The sequence below is a fragment of the Lygodium microphyllum genome, chromosome 3, assembly GCF_053477565.2.
Source record: "Lygodium microphyllum isolate KBCC chromosome 3, Lygodium_microphyllum_v1.1.10, whole genome shotgun sequence".
Taxonomy (NCBI): Eukaryota; Viridiplantae; Streptophyta; class Polypodiopsida; order Schizaeales; family Lygodiaceae; genus Lygodium; species Lygodium microphyllum.
The window spans coordinates 80,252,524-80,275,580 of NC_141137.1; the positions used below are offsets into that span (position 1 = coordinate 80,252,524).

General features: G+C 41.8%; 1 protein-coding gene across 12 annotated transcripts in view; it reads left to right on the forward strand.

Annotated features, from left to right (window-relative positions):
* LOC148038546 (uncharacterized) overlaps positions 1-21,941 on the forward strand; it is a 72,824-nt gene extending 50,883 nt beyond the window's left edge. For 6 of the 12 annotated variants that reach the window (XM_087673315.1, XM_087673375.1, XM_087673349.1 and 3 more), the window contains 5 exons: positions 14,400-14,740; positions 19,473-20,776; positions 20,921-21,016; positions 21,117-21,272; positions 21,377-21,941. In XM_087673315.1, the coding sequence (XP_087529441.1) occupies positions 19,526-20,776; positions 20,921-21,016; positions 21,117-21,272; positions 21,377-21,514 (1,641 nt within the window). In that variant the 5' untranslated portion in view covers positions 14,400-14,740; positions 19,473-19,525 and the 3' untranslated portion in view covers positions 21,515-21,941. Of the gene's footprint in view, positions 1-14,399; positions 14,741-18,976; positions 19,157-19,472; positions 20,777-20,920; positions 21,017-21,116; positions 21,273-21,376 lie in introns of all 12 variants that reach the window. The other 6 variants (XM_087673324.1, XM_087673333.1, XM_087673390.1 and 3 more) reach the window with 3 other exon arrangements.
* Positions 21,942-23,057: the final 1,116 nt, after the last annotated feature.

The following is a 23,057-nucleotide window of genomic DNA, read 5'->3' on the forward strand; positions in this document are numbered from 1 at the left end:
ACAACCCACTTTCTCTCATTGCGAGCCTCCAATACCTTGGACATGTGTTCTCTGCGATGCGCTATTTGTGCTGGGGTAAGGTCCTCATCCAAATAAATCTTCTCACCCTTGAGGGCTCTCCTCTTGGAGAGGAAGGCCTTTTTTTCTCTACGTCCCTAAAGCGAAGAATTAGAGCCTTGGACTTAGAGTCCTCTTTCCCCACTCTCCAAGCACTGATGATAGGTATGTTTGAAGCCCCAATTTTGTCAGCAAGTATCTTAGCATCTTCCTGTGTGTTGCTCTTCTTCTCCCATCCTACTACCCGTACATGTAAAACCCTAGCTTGCCGTCTCCTATCCTCTTCTTCCAAGGTAGCATTCATTACTTCAGTCTTGTTCAGTGATGTTCCCTTATTTTGTTTCACTACCTCAATCCATGGACTGGCTTCTTCTATCTACTTTTGTGTTGCCTTTGCCACTTCTACCCATGAGTGAACGTCCCTTTCACATGCCTTCAAAGCCTCTTTCTCTTTTTGTAGTTCGTCTTGCATGTTCATTTCTTTTTTCTTAAATGTATTCAATTCTTTCCTCAGTTTTGAGAGAGAGAGAGAGAGAGAGAGAGAGAGAGAGAGAGAGAGAGAGAGAGAGAGAGAGAGAGAGAGAGAGAGGTTGGGGAAAAGTCCAAGAAGAATCTGTCAAGCAATTGCTGCATATAGCCCTGAAAAATTGCATGCTTCAAGTAGAACGAGTTGAAACGCAAAGGGAGTCTCTCCAGAAATTGCTTGAAAGGTGCAATGGGTTGTGCAAGCAACTCGAACTGCAGAGGGAAATGGTCCGACAAGGCATATTGCTGCAATACTTTTATTTCGAGCATCTCAGGCAGAAAATCATCATTCTGCATGATATATATACGGTCCAACCGCGACCATGTTGTTGCATACTGGGCCGAATGGAAAGTAAACCCTGTAGAAGACGGGTGTAGCCAGGACCAGAGATCTTGCTTAAGAACAGCAAGAGCCAACTCATGCCACATACGACTTTCCGGCGCATCCATTACCGAGTGCTCTGATGTGGACTGGAAAGAATCAACACACATATTGAAATCCCCCATGATGAAGTTCCGTCTGCCAAGTGACAAGGAAGTCTGCAAAGTCTGCTAAAGCTCCCTGCGAGATAACGAATCATTCAGAGCATAGAGGCCAAGTAACCATAAGATTTCCCCTTTGAATAAAATTTCAACCACCAAAAAGCGGCCATGAACATCATTTTTAATAAGACAGGCTGATATTTGGCATGTACAATCATGAGCACACTCGAATAATGCATGGCCTGTGTTCCTGCATAGAACAAACGAAAGCCATGGTAATCCACAACTTTTCTGGCGTCACTGTGACTCTTGTGCTCAACAGCGCATAGGACATTCCACTGATTCTCATACAATGCAGTCCACATGGCATGTTGCTTGTGTCGAGAACAAATTCCTCGCACATTCCACGTGGCTATTTTCATGTGTATACAAAACACAATCAGGTACGAGGCACAGCTTGCCTCGATTTGACTTTGTCGGCGAGAATGTCTAGGACTCCCTCATCCAAGAAATCTGCCAACACCGCAAAAGAGTTCTGAGGACCAGATTTGGAAGTAGACGGCATATCTGCTTGCTTGGGGTTGGAACGTGGATAATGACGGTCCCATGGGGTAATGACATTGCCTCTCGTATCAAAAGCCAGCTTTGCAGGTGGACCCTTTAGACGATCCGAATACATTTTCTTGGCAGGCTGAGAACGGGGGTCTGAGGAAACCATAGCAGGAGCAGAGCGCTCGGAAGACAACATTTCCTTCCTGCGCATATATGTACGCATGGAATCTTGTGAGGTAGTAGGCACAGTACTCTCCATGCCAGCAACAATCCTGTTGACTTTTTTTGCATGTACTTCAACCCAATCAGTGGCACGAGAATCCAGACCCGAAACCTGTTGTTTACCTTTGGCCAGGACTTGGGGCGGGTGGATAGTATCCAGCGACGGAGCATCACACACTATATCTTCCATGGGCGGAGCAACATGGCCCGCATCTGAAATGTGTTGCTGCTCTGGGCATTCAGCCATAAAGTGGCCCAACTGTCCACAGGAAAAGCAATGGCCTGCAAAATTGCCCCATTTCAAACGAAAGTGTAACGGATGCATGCCAGAGCAATTGAGGCGTAACCAAGCAGGCCTTTTCCTTGCAGTATCCCATAACATGCACAAGCGGTTGCGATTCACAGCCCTAAGACTGGGAGAGACCAGAACGGTGCCCACAGCGGCCATAGCATCCTTCAATAGCGGCCAATAAACAGCCGGACAATTTTCCACTTCTACCCACACAGGGCATTCACGTTGTAGGAGGCGCTGAAAATCTGCCATCGGGCGCCATGGAACCACATGAACCAACCGACGATCAAAAAACAAAGGCAGTTTAGACAGGAGAGCAGCACGGTGCGTCTCAGTTTTCAAGAGGATCTCATAAAACCTCGGGACCCAACAAAAATCTCTTTGACACATTCCCCTTGTAGCAGACTCTGCAGCCATTGGCGAATACGGGAAAGCAGAGGGATTCGACCAGTGAAGAAGAGTATCACAGCGCGATCATAAAACACCGAAAAGGAGCGTAGGATAGTTTTGGGGTCGACGGTAGCTTCCAAAACATCGTCAGGTGCAGAGTTAGAAAAGGCTTCCTGATTATGTTGAACATATTCGCCAAGCAGAGTGTTGGCAAATTCCAGCAGATGCTCCCAGTCCACCTCCTGAGAGTCCACAGAATCCGAAGCAACCTGCGCATAGGAACGATCCTGAATAACACCTATCTCTTCCGAGGTATGCTTGGCACTGCATCATTTGAAAGATTGCTCTCTAATGTGCAGCGGGTTGCTCGGCAGTATGGGATCTATCATGCCTCTCTTTGTCGGCGCCGTCGACAGGCAGCGGAGGACCTGCTAGTTTTGGTTCGCTCCCTGCTGGTGGACACTCCGAATGATGCATTTCTGCTTGCACTGGCCATGCGGGTGGCCGATCTTATTAAAGAATTCCAGTTAAGATCGTATCAGCAGGCCAAATTGCAACATCTGACAGAGACTTTGCAAGATAGTGCATGTCAGACCCATAAGTTCTTTCGAGCTCTTCATGCCTCTCCTGCTCGAGAGAATATGACCAGACTCGAGGATGCAGAAGGCCACCTTATCCTGGATCCACAGACTATTGTGCATATGTGCAGGAATTATTTCCGTGACCTTCTTGGTTCCGCTTCTCCACCTTCAGCCCAAATTACTCAGGCCCGTTCGGTTTTTTATGACCTGGTCCGCAATCAACTTCCGCAAGACATGCAAGCTACTGGAGTCAGATATTGGTGAGGCAGAGGTTATGGACGTCTTGTTACACTTGCCCAAAGATAAAAGTCCGGGTTGGGGTGGTCTCACCAATGAGTTCTTTGAAGCTTTCGCTACCCAACTGGCGAAACCATTGCAGGCTTTGTTTCAGCAGGTGTGGGAAACGGGGATGATGCCTCCCTCATGGAAACAAGGACTTATTAAACTGCTTCCAAAAGTTCCTTCGCCATCTAAGTTGACACAGTGGCACCCAATTTCTTTGATGGGTTCAATGTACAAAATCTTTTCCAAAGTAATGGCGAATCGGCTCCATAAGCATCTCCCTGCCCTTGTGCACCCTCTCCAGTATGGTTTCATTAAGGGCCGCAATATTCTACACAATGTTTTGAATGCCCAATTGGCCATTGATTATGCTAGGCATTCTAATCAGGAGGTAGTACTGATTCAACTGGACCTGGAAAAGGCTTTTGACTATCTGGACTGGTCTTTCGTTGCTGAACTTATGTCTGCTATGGGCTTTGGTGCTCGGATGTCTCGTCTAATCTACACCATTAGTGCTGCAGTGTCTTCGCGAGTCATGCTGAACGGAGGTGTTACTGAGCCATTTGTCCTTGCCCGTTCTGTCAGACAGGGGTGTCCTTTGAGCCCTTTATTCTTCGCCCTTGTGACACATCCAGTTCTTTCCATGTTATCACATATGGCCGCCTCTTCTCAGTTGGCCGAACTGTCGCTTCCTACCGGACAGCACTTCATTAGCCAATCCCTGGCGGATGATACCTTTATGATTTTGCGTACGGACAAGGATAACCTTCGAAAAGCATTGGATGTTTGGGGTCTCTTTGGTCAGGCGTCAGGCCTTCGTATCAATGTGCTCAAATCAGCCATTCTAAGCTGCACGGAGTCGGATTTGCAGTCCTTGGACTGGCAGGGTCTGGTTGTTCCTCTGGCTCCATTGTCAGGCATCTTGGATACCCTTTGGGTGTTGATGTTCCCCCAAAGCAGCTTCTGTAGTGGATTTCTCAGAAAATGGTGGCTAAGTTTATGTATTGGAAGTCTCACGCCTGGCCCTTCCATGTTCGCCTTAAAGTAGCCCAGATAATTATGTTGCTAATGCTCACATATTTCTTGCCATTGTTGCCCTGGACTACTACGACTCTGAATGCTCTTACTCAGTCTATTCGCTTCATGCTATGGAAGAAGGACTCATTGCATGTAGGTATTTCCTGGATCTCGTGGTCGCATGCGTGCACCCCTAAACGCATGGGTGGCGGAGCTATTTTAGATGCCCAAACTCACATGCAGGCACTTCGTTGGTCTCTTTTCCGCGCCATGTGCTCGGATCATCATCTGTGGGTCGCTATAGCCCGTTATTTCCTTGAGGGCCATGGGCTTCTGCATGGCAATACCCAAATCCGGAGTTCTTGGTGGCATGTTCTTAATGCTGATTCGCGGTTCTCCAGTTCATCTTCATCGCTGCTTACTCATTTAGTATGTTCCTGGAAACATGTCCTTCAAAAGGCTCAGTGGCATCCAACGGAGGATCGCTTGGCTACTAACTCTTTTCAAATGGAATTATTGGCAGTCTCGCGTTTACTTTCGTGGGAAGGTAAACATGAGCTTAGACCACAATTCAACCGGATGGCACGTTTGGGCTTGTCTTCGGTTGCGGATGCCACCCTTGCCAGTCGCAATGTGCTTATATCGTTTCGTACAGCTAGGAGGCTTTTCAGGATCCCTTGTGGATATAGGCCTTTATGGGAACAGCTTTTGACGGTGCTCCAGAGTAGACAACCCTTTCCTGCTCTTGCTTCGGATCATCCCTGGTAGGATTGGGACCTACAAGGCCGGCTGACGTTGAGCAAAGCTTCTGCTAACCAAGTGTATCATCTTTTGATTAAAGATCATCAATGGCTAGTTACTAAAGCGAATGCTTTATGGGGATTGCGTAAATCCCAGTCATGGTGGAGGGCAACTGTGATGGAGGGCTGGCTGAACAAGACACCCTTTAAATATAAAGTCTTTCTTTGGAGAGTGATGATTGGGGGTCTTCCACTTGCTTCGGCTCTTTCCAAGTGACGAATCTCCAATGGCACCTGTTTCTTTTGCACCACTACTATGGAATCCGCCCGCCACCGATTTATTTCTTGCCCCGTCGCTAAGAAAGTCTGGTTATTTTTGTCGGCTGTTTGGCGAGGGGTGGTTGGTATAACCCTGCGCCCCTTTGATTGGGTTTTTGGCCAGCCCAAATACCCTACTCCCGCACAGCCACATATGAAGCTCATGTATCACTTTCTTCGATACTGGGGCTGTTGGCATAACTGGACCATTTGGAATGCTTTTCTGTTTGACTCCGCCTATAATGTTCAGTGGCATATTGTGAGCCTTAAGGGCCTCTTGTATTGGCAGTTAGCTCTTCTCCATCGTTTTGATTTGCTCTCTACGGAGGACTTCCGTCCCTGGCATATGGCAATTTCCTCCGCACCCTTGCCATGACATTGTAACTTGTAGCACTTAGAACCTCTTCACATGATGGCTTGGATTGTCGTCATGTATCTTGTAATCAAGTAATCTTGTATTTTTTTCGTAATTAATACAATTACCTTTTACGAAAAAAAAGAGAGAGGTTGGGGAGGGGGGAGAAAATTGTCATGTCACATCAATATGTGTGAGAGAAAAAGAGGGGAAAAAAGAGAGAGTAAATGAGGGAGAATGTGATGGACGATATAGATTTGTTGGAGAGTGGTTGTTACCCGACCAATGTCTGCTACTTGACCAGTGTTTGCATCTCCAAATGTGGAAGAAGTGAGCTCGCAAAGAAATGCCACATAGTTATGAAGTAATGGTATATTCTTTTCCAAGAATGGGGCGAACCATGATAAAGCTTGGCCACAAAGCAAGGTCCCAATGAATCCCACCTTGGAAGCATCATCTAGATACCTATCCGTTTGCATGCGGATATAGAGCTTTACTTGTTGCAAGAATCCCCCGAACTTTGAACGGTCACCATTGAACTTCTTAGTCATGCTGATCTTGGATTCTTTTTTTGGGGGTTGATAAACACACATAATCATTTGATCACTTGCTTTGTTGTTTTGCAAGTCTCGGATTTGGTCTTGCATCTCTTGAAGCGTAGGGCCTAGATGCATAGAATGTTCTATTTGAAGTTGTGCTTGTTGTTCATTCAAGTCTTGAAATTGTTGTTGTAGATTTTGAAGGGAGGCTATGATTCTTTCAAGGGTTGCCTCCGTGGTGCTTAGTAGGGCTAGAAAGTAGTCTTGCTAAATTGTTATGGGAGCACTAGACTAGGCTAGATGAAAGATTTGTTACAAGAATTTTGATTACGAGATAATTCCATGTAGGGACACAAGGTAAAATGATAACTTAACAAGATACAGAAAATCCCAGAACTCGGGACCGTAGGTATAGACAACTAGACTCCATAGGATATGAAGGATCCCACAATCCGGAACTGTAGGTATGGATATAAGATATCAGAATTACAAGATCTTCCTCGGCAGGAATGAACAAGATACAAGACAATACTAGATAAGATCTCGTACTACGAGATTACAAGGTGACAAGACAACGTATAATGGAAGATAAGATAAGACTAGATACCATGACTAGACAAGAACTAGAATTGGAACTCGAAGTTACTTAGTTGGAGATCTTGACTCCTTGAGCTTCCAAGATTGGCATTGGCAAGGCTAAGGAGCTCTATGGCAAGCCCTTCCTTTTATAGGTATTGGAGAGTGGTTGAAGATCTTCTAGAATAATCCATGATCTTCTAGAATATTTCATGATGACATCATCGATGATGCAAGTGATGACATGGCATATTTTCTAGAAGGTTCTATGATGACATAGCAAGGACGGGTTTGCATGGTTGGCTCGAGGATGTCCTATTAAGTGTGTGTTCACATGGGGTGTGGATTCATATGGCATGAGCAAGAATTAATCCGTACACTTGATCACAGCATGTCCGTGACATTAGGCAAAGGAATCAAATCCAACATATGATTTTTTTGCAATGAGTCATACTCTGACTGCATGGCCCTCCCCCAAGAGTGACTATTATCTCTATGCATGGCCTCATCATAAGTAAGAGGCTCACCAGCATTTGTCACCATAACATAATCCGTAGAGGACTCAAACTGCGTAGGCTATCGTCTATCTCTAGTAGACCGTCTTAAAGTAGACTGTGTGGCTTGTACATAGTGTGGAGCATCAGGGACTTGGGCTATTGGGGCGTCAGTTGTTGTAGTAACTACCTCAGTCCAAAAATGTTGTGGTAAGCTTGCCTGGCTAAGCATACCATAAACTCGCTCTTGAACTATCCTATTCATGTGCTTTAGCCATACCATTTTGGGGTGGGGTGTATGGGGCGGTCAACTGATGCTTAATACACCTCTCTCACAAAACTGCTCAAAAGCTTTAGAGATATACTTACCCCCATTATTTGACCTTAGGCATTTTAGCCTATATCCAAGTTGATTCTCAACCAAAGCAAGCCAACGCTGAAATGTAGCCAAGATTTTCGATTTTTGCTTAATAGGAAATAGCCATACCTTATGTGTATAGTCATCAATGGAAGTACGAAATACTTCGTGCCACCTAACAATTTGTAGGGCATGGGGCCACATATATTTGAATGAACAAGACCCAATGGCTCACCCATGTGTGTCATACCAGAATTTTTATGCATATTACGTGTTTGCTTGCCATATAAACAATAATCACAAGACTCAAAGCACTTATAGTCGAGGAGCGGAAGATACTGCAAAAATGAGTAAGCATTTTCATTCATTTTAAGAACATGTGCCCAAGGCGAAGATGCCAAAGAGATGCATATGGAACTGTATCCATTGTCAAAATATGGTTAATTGACCCAGATACAAGCAAGGGGTAGAGAGTATTGGACTTAGCACCATGTGCAATGACAATGTTCCCACCCCCATGAGAAATCACCAAAAGAAACAACATAATGTGCATAATTCAATGTGCCAGTAGAGATAAGGCTCTTTGTGAGAGCCGGGATATGATGTACATCATAAAGAGTAAACATGCAACTTGAACCAAATTGCAGTTGGACATAACCAATACCAACTATCTCCAATGCTAGGTCATTACCCAAATGGACAATCCAATTGAACTGCGATAGGAGTGAAACCACTCTCTACTAGGGGTCACATGAAAGAAAGCCCTTCAATCTATGAGCTAACACTGTGTATACCTTGACAAAGCATTAGTCAGTTGTGAAGTATCAAGAGAAGAAGCTCCAAGTGTGAAATCATTACGAGAATTGGTTTGTACAACATTAATCTCTTTAATCTTAATATTGGACTTGCTAGGGACAATGTTGCGATCATTATATTTGCCCTATACTTTACCCTTGCCCTTTTCTTTGTGCTTGTCCTTGCGCATCTTATGGCATTGTGGCCGAATATGCCCTGCTTTCCCACAATAATGACAAGTGAAAGAGGACTTATAGCCATAGGACTTACTGCGAGATTGTCCATGTGACTGAGAGTGAGACTATTGAGAGTCTTTGCTGTGGTGGTCATTACCACCCCTACCATGATTGCCTCTAATTATCAAAGTATGAGAGGTGCGGGAAGCATCGACATTCTTTTTGTTGACCTCTTCAGTAAAGAGTGTACCCTCTACATCCTGCAACCGTAACCCATTAGTAGGTGTGTTGGCACACATAGTAGTGTAAAAGGTATCCCGTGATTTAGTTAGTATAACTAAGAGAAACAAGGTAAGAAGAGTGCCCTTGAATTCAATTCCTTGCAAAGACAAATGACCGATAATGGAATGAGACTTATTTAAGTGGGTTGATATAGAAGTGCCCTCCATGCGAAGGTCTATGAGTTGTTTCAGCCAAAACATCTAAGAAGCGGGGATTTACTTGTCATAGACATTGCGAATCTTTTCCCATAATTCCCATTTGGATTGCCCATTAGAGAGACATTATAGAACACTTGCTTACAGAGGGATAATATGATAGTGGACTTAAGTAGCTCATCTTATTCAGCCCAATCATCTGCATCAATAAGTTCGGGCTTGGCAACATTATGTTTCAAGGGCATAACCTGCATTTTCTGCACTAAAACTTGCTAGATTTGGGCATTCTAGTAGTTGTAGTTGGTGCCATCCGACTTGTCAATATTAAAGATAGTACTATCAATTGAGCCACCAGCCATAATGAAGGTAAATAAGTGCACAAACTGTCAAAACAAGCTGTTGTAATTACTGCAAACAGCCCTGAAATAATTGGCAGATCAGGCTGAAAACAAGGGGTATTGACCAAGTAATGAGCTGTGCACAAACTCAATGCAAAGAACTATCAAATGAAGGTGATTGCTTGCATAAATAGTCCGGTAAACTTCAATTACAGCATGCTGAAGATGAAGTACATCAGTAAGAAGTTAGTGCCAAAGAGGGGCAATCGCTAATACAAAACAAATTGCAACTGCCAAGGAATATGTGACTGGCACCAAGAACTGTCAAAGAATCAATGTGTCTGAGGGGCAATCACTAATATGAAACAAATTACAACTGCCAGGGAATATGTAACTAGTACCAAGAATTGTCAAAGAATCGGTGTGTCTGATTGAGATACATCCCATAGGCATAACCATCATGCATAGAGTGGGTCTCATGGGTAACATAAGAGACTAACTAGAGGCACAATGACCTAACCAAGGTAACGGAAGCTCAGTACATAACCAACCAAGATGTATACATCACTGATAACATTGGGACAGAGATAGGTGCTGGCCCAAAAGTAATGTCAGATCAGCCCATGAAGCATCAACTGCATACATAAAGCATGACAAGAGTATGTACATGCCACCAAGTCCCACGGTCTCACTGTAAGACGCTCAAACTCAACTGCGTAACCAAATGCTCAATGTAATATCCAAATGTCAAGAATTGGCTCCTACTAGAACAAAAGTCGAATGTCAGACGACCAAACAAAGTTGAAACCATCATGTGGAAGACATCCATACATCCAAGATCGAAGTAGCATACATTCGGGAGCATCTGACCCAAGTATCTTGCAAGGCTCTTATTGGAGCATTAAATAGTCATTCATAACAGTGAATGACAGCTAATGTCAAGATTCAAAGCTTCAATCTCAGCTCAAATGCAATTTGGAAGCATAACCAAGCATGTAACATGAACCACAAGCATTGGTACATCACCTGGAATAATCGGTAAACACCCGAGAGCAATAGGCATATGCTTTCACTGATAAAATAGCAATCAGCCCTGCTTAGTACAGGAGTAAAAAACCCCTGTAAAATTGAGCAAAAGAGTGCTCAAATCAGTCCCAAAGCATTCCAATTCATTGGCATAACATTCCTAGATGATCCCACATCAAAGAGACATCTGAGGAAGCATAAGTAACCTCCAAACAATGAATGAAGTGCTGTCCTGAATTGTATGACAGCAAGTTGTCACAAACTATGAATCAATGGCTGATCCTTGGGATTCCAATTGATGCCCAAACTCATACCAGAGATGTCGAGGAAGTTTCTAATGATTGCCAAGAGCCAGGAGGAGTGCCAGGAGTTAGAGGATGAGATAGGCTGATCAGGACGGAGGGGGCAGCAAATAGGCACAAATCATGCTGATGTTGCTGCCCCTGTTGCTGCTCCTACTACTGGTGTTGAGTGTCATTGAGCAGTTGCTGAAGCTCGGGCAATGGTCTTGAAGCTCCGAAACAAGACTCAAGTGGAGGGAGCAATTGGGAAAGAAGCAAGGGCAAGATTCATACTCGAGGAAGAAGAGGGCTGAACTGCCATGGAACCTTCAAGTTGAAGCTTTTCTTGGGCTGAAGTAAATTGAAGGGGAAGAGCTCCTCAATACCAGTGTCATGACTTTGATTCCAGTTGAAGGGAGTGAGCCTTGAAGTGGAAGCACGGAGCGGAAGCAAGAGCTATGGTGGAAGGAGCAACAGCAAGAGAGAGAGACACACACAATGTGGGAACTCCAACAATCACAATGTGTGACCGGTCTTCCCATTATTCAAATGCCATTGAAAGAATAAAGAATGAAGTGACAATGATGGATACCTACCACATAGATACTAATGTGGGTATTGTCAGTGTAACCAATATACGGGCAGTTAGGGCACATGTGCCTTTACCCCCAACACTAGTATCTATGTGAGGATGTTATGTTTCATGCTTGTCTCTTCAAGTAGGCTTCCACAACATCTTTCACTAATGTCTTAAAATTGTATAGGGTAGAAGTTGGCAAGGTCTAAAACTAAGTTAGGGCTTTCCCTTCAAGAGTTGATCCAAACGAGTGCTACTCAAATAAGAGAGAAAAAGACTCCAAGAAACCTAGATTAATTCTAATTAAATAACGAGTTGTGGCTTTATCAAAATTGGCATTTGATTTGGGGATACTTAATCCTAGGCTAATTGAACATAAGTGAGTTGCCCAATGGACCAAACTTAAAGCAACAACTTGCTTTACAATATAAGTGAGCCGTCTAATGGGCACAACTTTAAAATGATCATTAAAACTTAGAGAAATTGCATACTTTCTAGGTTCTTTTGGAAATTGTACATTTTACAAATTCCATTTGCCTTGCCCTTGTACCACATAGCTAGTATACTTTTCCATTGGTTGTTTAGTGCCAAATCCTTCACTGTTGGTGCAATGGTTATCTTACCAAGAGCTAGGGATATTGGAATTAGAGTTCATTTTAATTGAAAATCTTAGTAAAGTTAAATAAAATCATTATGCACAATTCTTATTCTAGTGACAAGCATAGTCCAAAAATGATTTCTTGGATTAAGGATCAAATGTTGTTCTCTTTTGACTTGACACAATTATAAATACAAACTTGAATTTGAAGCTCATGCTCAATTACTTTTGTTGGTATTTGGTCAATGATGTGAATGGTTGTAGCAACAACTCTTACTTGGAATTGGTTTAGCTATCCTAGATAAGAAAGTATAGTATTTTGCATTTCGATAGTAGTCTTGTGCTACTTCATTTGGAAATGAAGAATATAGAGCAGTTAACTTGTTGTGAGTTTGGACTATTTCAAAGATTCAAGAGTGTCTGCAAATTTTCATTTTACCCTTGTATGCTCTTTTCAATTCCATATAGCCCAAGAGATGGCTATATTTCAAATACATTTTTTTATTTTCTACGATGGGCTCACAATGTAGGAGGTTTTATAGGTAGTGGATGGCCGAACTACACGAGAAACAAAGAAGGATGGTACAAAGTAGCTTGTATACTTGATGGATGTGTTGGGAGAGTGAATATAGGAAGCATGGGTGTCATACCAATTGAGTGTGTATTTATAGGCTATGAATTGTACATGACTCAACACTAGTGCAAATATGTTTGGGCCCAAGGATAACAAGTGGGGCATTGACTGAAATTGGGCAATTGACCATAACTTGATGGACAATGCCCTCATTGACTTAGCATAGGCTCACCTGTTACAACCATGAGATCACCATGATGGCTAACAATCCGTGCATAGTTCATTCAATATGGACTATTGGGTTCTTGGTCCAACAAGTAAGCCATCCATACTCATCCAATGAGTTTCTGTGCTATTGCTTGATCATTAAATCTTCTTTGAGTTGGATTTAGGTTGGTTGTATGCTTGTTTGCCTAAGGAATGCACTCTGCTCTTGTTAAACTAAAGAATTGTATACATTTTGGAGCAATTCATTGCAGGAATTGAGTGTAGATCAGTTGATCTTGAGGCTAAGGTTCCATCTAGTCTAGCATATGAACTTGGTCTTGCCCATTTTGAACAAAATCACAAGGCTGAAATATGTATACTTTCTCATGCAGATCACCATTCAAAAATGCAATTTCAATGTCCAATTGATATACATTCCAACCATTATGTGTTGCTAACTCACAAATGCTACATCTTCTCATTATATGGCAAGTGGGAGTAGAGGCCTCATCAAAGTTGATGCCCTTTCGCTAAGCATAACCCCTGGCCACAAATCTAGCCTAATAGGGATTGACACTACCATTTGGTTTACATTTCAACTCATAAACATAGTTATTGATGGCCTTTTTTCCAGGAGGCTAGTTACATAGAACCAAATGCCATTCTTCACATTAGCATCATACTTAGATTGTATAGCAACCATCCAACTTTTTGAATTTTGTGGCCCTTCAAAAGAAATAGGTTACCCTCATCACTCAGATTGGAAACAACTAGTGGGTAACAATTTGATGCATAAGATGCACTACGAGAGCTAGAATGTGTACCACTAGACAGGTGCATTCAATTTATTGTCACCTAACATTTGTACAAGTCATTTTGGCATAGTCTTGACGTGAAGTTGCCTTAGCAGAGTCACTTGAGGTTTTCATCTTTATCTAGGGACTTTTTAGTTTGAGCTAACCTTGTATTTGGCTCATTTAGATTTAATAGAGCAATTGCGTGGGAAATGACTTGATGTTTAGGTGGCATAGACAAGACCTTGATACAAAACTAGATCAAAGACAAGACAAGACAAGAATTGTAGACACATGTCTTGAACTAGAACTAGAACTAGATAGTGCTTACCTGGTAGACTGTAGGAGCCTCACTATTTCAATTTGATGTGTTTGCCATTTTTCTAGAGGGGAGTATGCTACAACCTTGGGTAATTAATGCAAGTTAGTTTTGGTAGATGGGTGGGAAGACGTCAGTGATACTCAATTGCTCTTTTAAGGGCCTTCTTTGCACTGTCAGGGGAATTTCTCTGAGCTGTCATTAATATGATTTTCTTTTGTCTGAAAAGAAAGTGCAAAACTTTAAATACACGTGCAAACATATCTATAGGTTGGTGCATGTGTGTGTGGGTTTGGTGAACATCTGGTACGTGTTAGATTTCTAGAGGCAGCCATGAGACCAAAATTTCCTATCATATAATAGGGATCTGGGAAGTTAAATTTGAACATTTAAAGATTCTTGTTTTTAGAAATTAAGAGAAAAGCAGTATTATGTGTTTTAAAATAAAAACTGAAGAAAAATCTGACAACTTATCTTTACTTGGCGTTTTTGTCAGTTAAAGCTTCCATTTTTGGCAGTTCATGCCATGACATTTAGTGGGAGGTGATCACTGGTGGTCTGGGGGAAATACTACTGTTTTGGAGGACATGTTACTGGCTGGAGACATCATACTACTGGTGTTGTTCTAGCGCTGCCGTGTTGGCTGTTGACAACTGTGTGTTTGCTGTTGGCATGGCTGCCATTTATTATTGCTGATTCTCTCTTTCCTTTGGCTTATGTGCTGTGGCAGAGGCTGTTCTGAGAGTAAGGATTGTCAACTTGAGGATGGAGACAGAGAGATGATACGCTGTGAGGAGTTTTGGGTTGAAGATCTCAGGAACGAGCTGCATGTGCAAGGTCTAATTATCTTAAGAGAGTTGGACAATAAGGCCTATAGGAAATCACTCTCGATGTAGTAATGACAGTTTTGGCCAATTTGTGATGCTGGGTTTTATCAGCATGGCTGTTGTTCTTTTGTATCAAAGCTGCTTTAATAAATAACAAAATGCCACAAGGGTGGTGGGGTTTAATCCTAGTTTGGGGTTGGTGTTTTTGTAGGAGCAATCTAGCTCCCATGTGTTCTCATTGCCTTTTGATTTCAACACTATTGAATTATTGTGCAGAATAGTTTGTTTGTACATTGATATATTGGGCCTACCGGAGGAGGTCCCTACAGAGATTACAGTGGGATCCAGAAGAGTGGGTTCAGATAGAGGAGCGATCTAGCTCCCATGTGTTCTCATTGCCTTTTGATTTCAACACTATTGAAATATTGTGCAGAATATTTTGTTTATGCATCGATACATTGGCCCTACAAGAGGAGGTCCCTACAGAGATCACAGTGGGATCCAGGAGAGTGGGTTCAGAGAGATCCATTCCTTGAGAGACCTTGCAATGTGGCTTTCTTTGGCTACACTACAAAGCCGGGGAGGAGGATACAAATGAGTAGGATCAGAGTGGAGTCACTTGCTCCTCAACATTGGCATAGACAGGACATCTCAGCAACAAGCAATGTGGCTTTCTTTGGCTACACTACCAAGTCGGGGAGGAGGATACAAATGAGTAGGATCAGAGTGGAGTCACTTGCTACTCAACATTGGCATAGACAGGACATCTCAGCAACAAGGAGATTGGATGTTAGCTTCAGACCTAAGAAGATTTCACTTCCTATGGCTTGTAGCTCATAGGAGTTTTGCAGTTGGCACCCAGCTTGGTTATGGCAGGGCTCTTGTAGCATGTGTGATATGTGGACAAAGAGTGGAGACTTAGAGGCACTATGGGATTGCCTCAAGGCCCAGAAGATGTGGAGGAGAGCCCTAATCATGGTCTTTCATGGCACGATTGAGACTATGGTAGTGACTCAAAGGGGAAATAACATGGGTCAGGGAAACAACCCAACATGCGAATATGAGGATTTGTAGGAGAGCCACTAATTTATCTTTGTTTGTTAGCACTATTCATGGCCATAGTAGATCGAGGGGCATTGCCACAAAGGGGAGTCGATTGCTGGCATTATTGCTTGGTTCATTTGGATTGGTAGATGTAGTCATGTCATTGATCTTGAGGATGCATCTATTGTAGAGACTCTCTTTAGGATCTAGATAGAGACTGTTCATATACTTGGTGGGAGATGGGAGAGATTGTAGGGCGACTCTGAGAGGATGAGGGGAGAGATGCTTTTATGAGGATGTGCAGCTCTAGTACCTTCTTTCAACTGAGATGGACATATGGTCTCGTATTTTGAGCCCACCAAATTAGTTGTTCACATAACCATTGTATTTATGACGTATTTAATAGTGCCTTGTTGGGCCTTTTTTGTAATTTGTATTTCACCTTAGGGATTTCTTCCGAGGTGCTATTAATAGAATTTTCTCTTCTTGAAAAAGAAGTTTGTCCCTTGAGTACTGAAGGTCAGTTTCAAGCTCATTTAACTTGGGGTCTAATTGCATTAGATTTAGCCATGGTTGTCTAAAATGCATTTCAGCCAGAATGAAGCATGAAACAGTACAAAACCTTTCACTTTTGCCATTGAAAAAGAAATTTTCAGTTTTCTGAGCTGCAGCTGAATTCTTATGTTTAAGACAAAAGTTTTACCTTAGGTTCTCCTCCTCTATGATTGGCTTTCTGATAGAACAGTAGGATAGAGCCAACCATAATTGACTACCTAGGAAGTCCTAGAACCCTGACTAATATTGTTTTAGGGACTAGATGTGTAACTATTCTATGGCAGAGGGTTTGACGTTCAGCTCCCTCTCGTTTTACACTCTCTTTGAACCAAGTGCACTATTAGTCCGCTTTCATCTTTGATGGTTACGAAGTCACCTTTCTTAGATGGGGCCAACTTTGCTTCCTTTTGTAATCAACCTATGCGTATTATTAAAGTCCTAAAAAAAACATCCCTTCATATTAAATCTAACTTGCAGCCCTTGCTCTACCACTTGACCAATAGATACCAAATTCTTTGTGATGGATGGCACATGGAAAACATATGACAAATGCTTTGTTTGACTATCATGCAAGGACAAAGGAACTTTTCCAATATGTGAAATTGGATGACCCAAATCATTACTCCTCTCTACATAACCTGGACTTTGTATATCTTACATCTCTCCAAACCATTCACCATGGCTGGTCATATGAAAAGACACATCTAAATTAATATACCATATGTCATCATATGCCCCATTGTTGTTAGGTGACCATTGAAATACGGGAACGAACAACAAAATTGCATGGATCAAATTCAATTCCACAACAATAAACTATAGGACCAAACAAAATACATTGTTAGAGCTGAATGACATAAACCAATGCACAATGTCGCATAGTCATTTCACAAATTCTTACAATGCTAGAAATCATGGTTGCTCTTACAATTTAAGGAGCGGCCAACTTGGAACCAAACTAGTTAAGCCAAGACATATGATTGGTACATATTATGGAAGTTCCACTAGCAAGTGTACTAGAGTTCAGCATCCTCTAGTACCTCAAACTTTTATTGCAATTGATTTGTGTTCTCCACTAGAATCTTTTGGAATTTATAGGAATGTTCATGGGGAATTCAGGAGTTTTAATTAACACTTTTGGAAAAATCCATGAAGGATATGTTATGTTTCAAAAAAGAGCAAAAAATCTAGCGTGTCTCCTTCCAAGAGTATCAATTTGGGTTTGGAACTTTATTGGTCTCTATTAGATCTCTGTGTCTTCAAACACAAAAAACAAATTGGCTCATATGTTCTGATTAACTACATGTAAGTTTGGCCAAATTATATTGAGCAAAACTTGCTGACAGTGATTGGCTTCATTAGATCTCTGAGTCCTCAGGGGAGAAGGCTTCCACAATAGACTCTAGGAACTGAGTTTGATTGATGCATGTTCCAGTGACAGCTGCTCTATGGTCCTTTGAATATACCATCATTGAATTATTATGATTTGTTAGGTCTTGGTTAAAAGATGCTTTGGATGCCTGCTGCTGGGGGCAGGAGACGTGACCAAACAAGCTCAATGAAAACATGGACATTATTAGCATTGTAAAATGACATGTTGCAAGAATTGAAGGCATAAAGTTAGCTTGTCAATATGACACGTATTGTGCAATGATCACATTCGGTAGTAGAAACAAGAATGAAATGAGATATATTTATGTGTCTTCTTTTATTGGCTCAAATTGACACAAAAACTGGTGGTGTGTTTTAGATGCTATCCTCTGGAGAGTTGTCTTACTTCTTGTTGAACTTTCATCATCCATAAATGTTCCTATACATGAGGAGCTCTGTGGTTGACAAGGAACAAGCTGTGTTTTGAACACATATATGAATCTCATGGTATACATATGTAAAGCAAAACATTGATCTTAAGCTCTTTACAATTGTGGTCTTAATGATCATTGTTTATGAAGATGCTTACAAGATTTCGTAATGCCTCTACGCCATTTGGACCTAGTAATTGAAATCCTGCCACCCTCCTTTTTCACATTCTTCCCATGAGATGACAGAGATTAGCCTTCTCAGGTTCTTTAAACTAAAACTGGACTTTTTTCTTTGTTTGGACATTCTTCCCCTCATACACTCCTGCATATGCTCAGTAGATTGTGGTTAGATCTCCATCTTTTGCTAGTTGGTCATGTCTGTATGGTAAATGTGGTTACCTTGACCATGATGACATTGTGCAGGTGTAGTATATTCAATAGTTTGCAGATTAAGTCCCAGGTTGTTATTTCAAATGCTGGTAGTTGTTTCTATCAGTTAGTATCCTAAAGTGAAAATACAAGCTGTTCAAATAAGCCCTTTTGAAAAACGGTAGAAAATCAAAGATGCTAAGCAAGCATGCATAATCATGCTAATAAACATTACTCTTGAGAACCATAGTTTCTTCTCCACCAATCTTGGCCTACTTCCTACATCTTTCTCCCAAAATGGTAAGGCAAATACATCATCTAAGGATCAAACCAGGGAAAGGATTTCTGAGGGCTGCTGTCTGCAGCATGAAAGAAGCGGATTTATCCATGCATTGCTGTAAAGGCACGGGAAATTCCTGCTTGGTTTATCTAAAAATCATATATATGCCTATGAAGAACTGACAATGGATTATCAGGGATCAAGGACTTCTGATGTATAGTCATGTAGATATGTGACATTGAGTCACACAGATATAAAGGTGCAAAGGAGAGGAACTGTGCAATAAGAGGGATGGAAAGAAGCAACTACAGCAGCACTGACAAGGCAGCTCGATAGACAAGCAAAAAGTGCAAACCAGCAACATGATGATCTACTTGTAAGTTAGAGCTCAAATGCTTAGCTTTTGACAAGCAGACGGATGTTGATTATAAAAATCATTATTGGGGTTAAATTTACTTGTTCCCGAAATCGAATTGCATGCCTCCTCAAAACCCAAAACCCCTGGGGCTCTCCTTCCAAAACTCCAAAAACACACCCAAAAAAGAACTCTGTTTCTCCTTCCCTCCCTCTCCTTCAATGGCTTTCCAAGGATTGCAGTTGTCTTGCATTAAGAATGCTCTTGCAGAAAAAGTACCAGTTCATGCTGTTAGTTATAATTTCTGTGCATCTAAATTAGTGGTCTCTTTTAACAGGTTGATAAATCTTATTCTGGAAAATTATCAGCTTGGGTTCCATTCTCTTCAGCATGTTGAATGATCTTGATGAACAAGAAAGACTGTATGGGGGCAGATATGGTGACAGTTTCTCATTTCAACTGCCTGAACTGCAAGATGTGATGAGAGCAAAACGACAGAACTGTGGAATTGATTCTCAAGCACGGTGGAGTGTTACCAGAGATTTTCAGATCAGCAGAGGAATGTCGGAAGTTGACATAAGATTCAGCCAGCCTCGTATGCCCTGCTTGGAAGAGCTTCATTGTTTCAACAATCAAGGCAGCATTTCCTTCAACAATGGCTTGCGTGCAGAAAGGTCTATAAATGGTGGTACCATGAGGCTCTTAAATAAGAGCACTGTGGAGTTGGCATCCCTTCCTTTAGTTGGAAGAAGCCAGTTCAATAGCAGACTGATGCATCCAGAATTGTCACTTGAATGCTTGAGCAATGCTTCAAGGTTTGTGCTCTCACATGCAGATGAAGGGAGGAGCTTCTGTAAAAGGAAAAGATCATCATATGATTGTGAAAGTCAGCTTAGGGCGCATCAAACGAGGGTGGCCAATTTACCAAGACGCATGGAGGGATGTATGGAAACTATTACCAGAAGGGACCCTTTTTGGGGTGCATCAAACTATCATGGGGATAATGCAATTCGTAATAGATTGGGCAACAGCTTCTACCGGAGGCATCCACGTATAGAGAACTCACTGTTGTGGCAACATAACAGAGCAGCAATGAATGTCTTAAAATCTGGTGCATGGAGAATTGCGCAGGTGGCTGAATCCGCAAGACATGATATCAATGCTGGACTACTTGGGACCTTGGCTTATGATCACTCTGTAGGTTCTATGGTGACAGACCGTTGGGTTGGAAGTGGTTTTAAAGAGAATTGGAGTAATTTTCTGGTCGCTTCCAGTTCACATGAACGCACTAACTACCTATTATCGTCCAGGTTTCAAGATTCAGCAAGGATCATGCCTGTCACTATGAATAGGGACTTCCGTTCAGATACTCGACATTCAGCTATTGTCCCCAGTGCTCATGTTGGGTCTATTTTTGGCATGGCTGGAGTTTCTCTAGGTGTGATGCTAAGAAGGCAGAACAACCTTGCCTCCGAAGGAAACCTGTTTCATGCTACAGCACAAGCCACTTCAAACATCACAAGTCCTTTTACTGCATCTGTACATGGGCCAATGCGAGCTGGTTTTGGTCCATCAAGACAAAATATACCCCTTGAGACAGCAGAAACGCTGCCAACAGGAAGAAGACCTCGTACCTATGATGTAAGTGTTAGCTTGATACTAGATTTGAGTACATGTAATCTGTTACCGAATGTCTAAGAGAGGGGTTTGAAAGGCTTGTTATGTGGAGTAAGAGGCTAGCTAGTGGAAACACGAGTAAATGCATCCTGATTGTAAACCTTGCAGGAATTGTTGGACCTATCACCATTGGAGGAGGAAGGGACTGAAAGTTATGATTTGTACAGTGACATGCGGCTTGATGTTGATAATATGTCTTATGAGGTATGTAGGATTTGGTTTCTAGTTAACTGCAGCAGGTTGGTTAAAGCTCACTTGTTGTGGAATGATGCGCAGTGATGCCTAAACATGGTTTTACTTCCAGGAACTCCTTGCCTTAGGGGAAAGAATAGGCAATGTTAAGGTGGGGCTGTCTGATGATGCAATTATGCAATGCTTGCAAAAAAGCAGATTTTCCTATTCTGATGTGACAAGTTCTGAGGACATTCAGAAGAATGAATCTAAATGCAGCATTTGTCAGGTTGGGTTTTCCAATCAAATTGTGTTTGTGTATTCCTGTGTGAATCTTTATGTATTCTTGTTGTGAATCTTCATGATGACTGATCTCAAAGAGGAAATGTGCAGGATGAGTATGTGGACGAGGAGGAGCTGGGTAGGCTTCATTGTGGTCATAGCTACCATGCTGATTGTATTAGGCACTGGCTTGAGATTAAGAATGAGTGCCCTATTTGTAAAACTGCAGCCTCTAACTGGGAGTCTTAAAGGTAGACAAGCAAGCTGAATGACATTGTTTTGAGCTGTACATAAGAGTCCCCTTTGGTGGTTTTGCTTGTCAGCATTGCTATGTACAGCTTTTGCACGCAATGCCCATACTGTGGCTTTACTCTCCTGGGAACATGTTAAAAATGGCAATATATTGTCTTCAACTAAAGGTAAAATGATCCTTAGTTGTACATGTTGGAATATACCATCATGTGAATGCACATGGCCATGAGCACCAGACCACAGCACCCCAGCTTCCCTCCCCCCTCCTGATGGAAATGCAGTTGTGTGATCTTTTATGTGTGGTGTATAATTGAGTCTCTACAGCCATAACTCGATGTCTCTCTCCCTAAAGCAATGAACCATTCTCCTCTTGGCCAAAACATTCATTTTCCAGGCTAGGACTACTTTTGAAAGAAAGTTCCCAAGGTCTTTTGTGATTGTCTTTGAAAACTCGTTAATTCTAAAAATAAAAAGTAATCTTGTTATGCCTTTGCTTTTGCAAAATAAAAAGCAACCTTGTGTGACATGCACATAAAATAGTAGGAAAGATTGTAGCATAGGCAAATCCACCATTGATGTTTCTCGTAGGTGTGGTTTTCAGCTTTGATTTTTACCATTGCAATGCCATTTTGGAGAAGTAAGGAGCTCATCTTTGCATGGGTATCATGCTGGGTATGATGCTTATTGGGATTGTTGGAAATGATGCTCGGGAGACAAAACAAGTAGCGTTGGAGGAGTAAGATGGAAGGTCCATAACTTTCCTAAGAATTGACAATGAAAAAGCAATACAAAGGACAAGTATAAACCCTAAAAGAGTGAGAGTAAGGCGTATACAAGCCTAAGAGGAAAAATCTCTTAAGGAGGGGAAAAATTCGAGAGTATGGAGTGTGTTCATGTGCTATAGTTGAGAGTTGCTCCTCTACATAAAGATAATGCACCTCAACGTGCTTTTTGTGAGCATGAAAAATTGGGTTCCTTCTTTCAAAGCACTCTATAGATAGTATTTACAGATGATGGTCTACAATTAGTTGTAATGTTCAAGTGATATAGATTGCAATCATAATGTGTAACAAATGTAAAAAGACACTAAATGATGGGTATATGTGAAGTATGTGTAAAGGTCTTATTGTAATGAATCTTTTGTTGAGTATAACCATGTGCAAAAAGCTCAACCTTGTGGCCATCAACGTTGTTTGCTTTCATCTGTAGCTTATAAATGCACTTGGTACCAATGGCAATTTTGCCTTAAGGTAAGTCCTTAAATTTGTGTGTGAATCTTGAGTATCCATCCATTCATACTTCTCGCTTTCCTTTTTTCTTTTTTGAATGAGACCGATTTTGTCCCTCATAATAGAAGTAACAAGACAAACTCATCAACAAATGAAGCATGCAAATAAGTTTTAACATGTCTTTTTATGTTGATAGTTTGCAAAGCCTATTTGGTCAATTGTTTTAACTCGTCAATGATTTCTCTCTTCAAATGTCGCCTTATTAGCAAATGCCATATCTTTGTTGACAATTATTATTGTTTTATATCAAC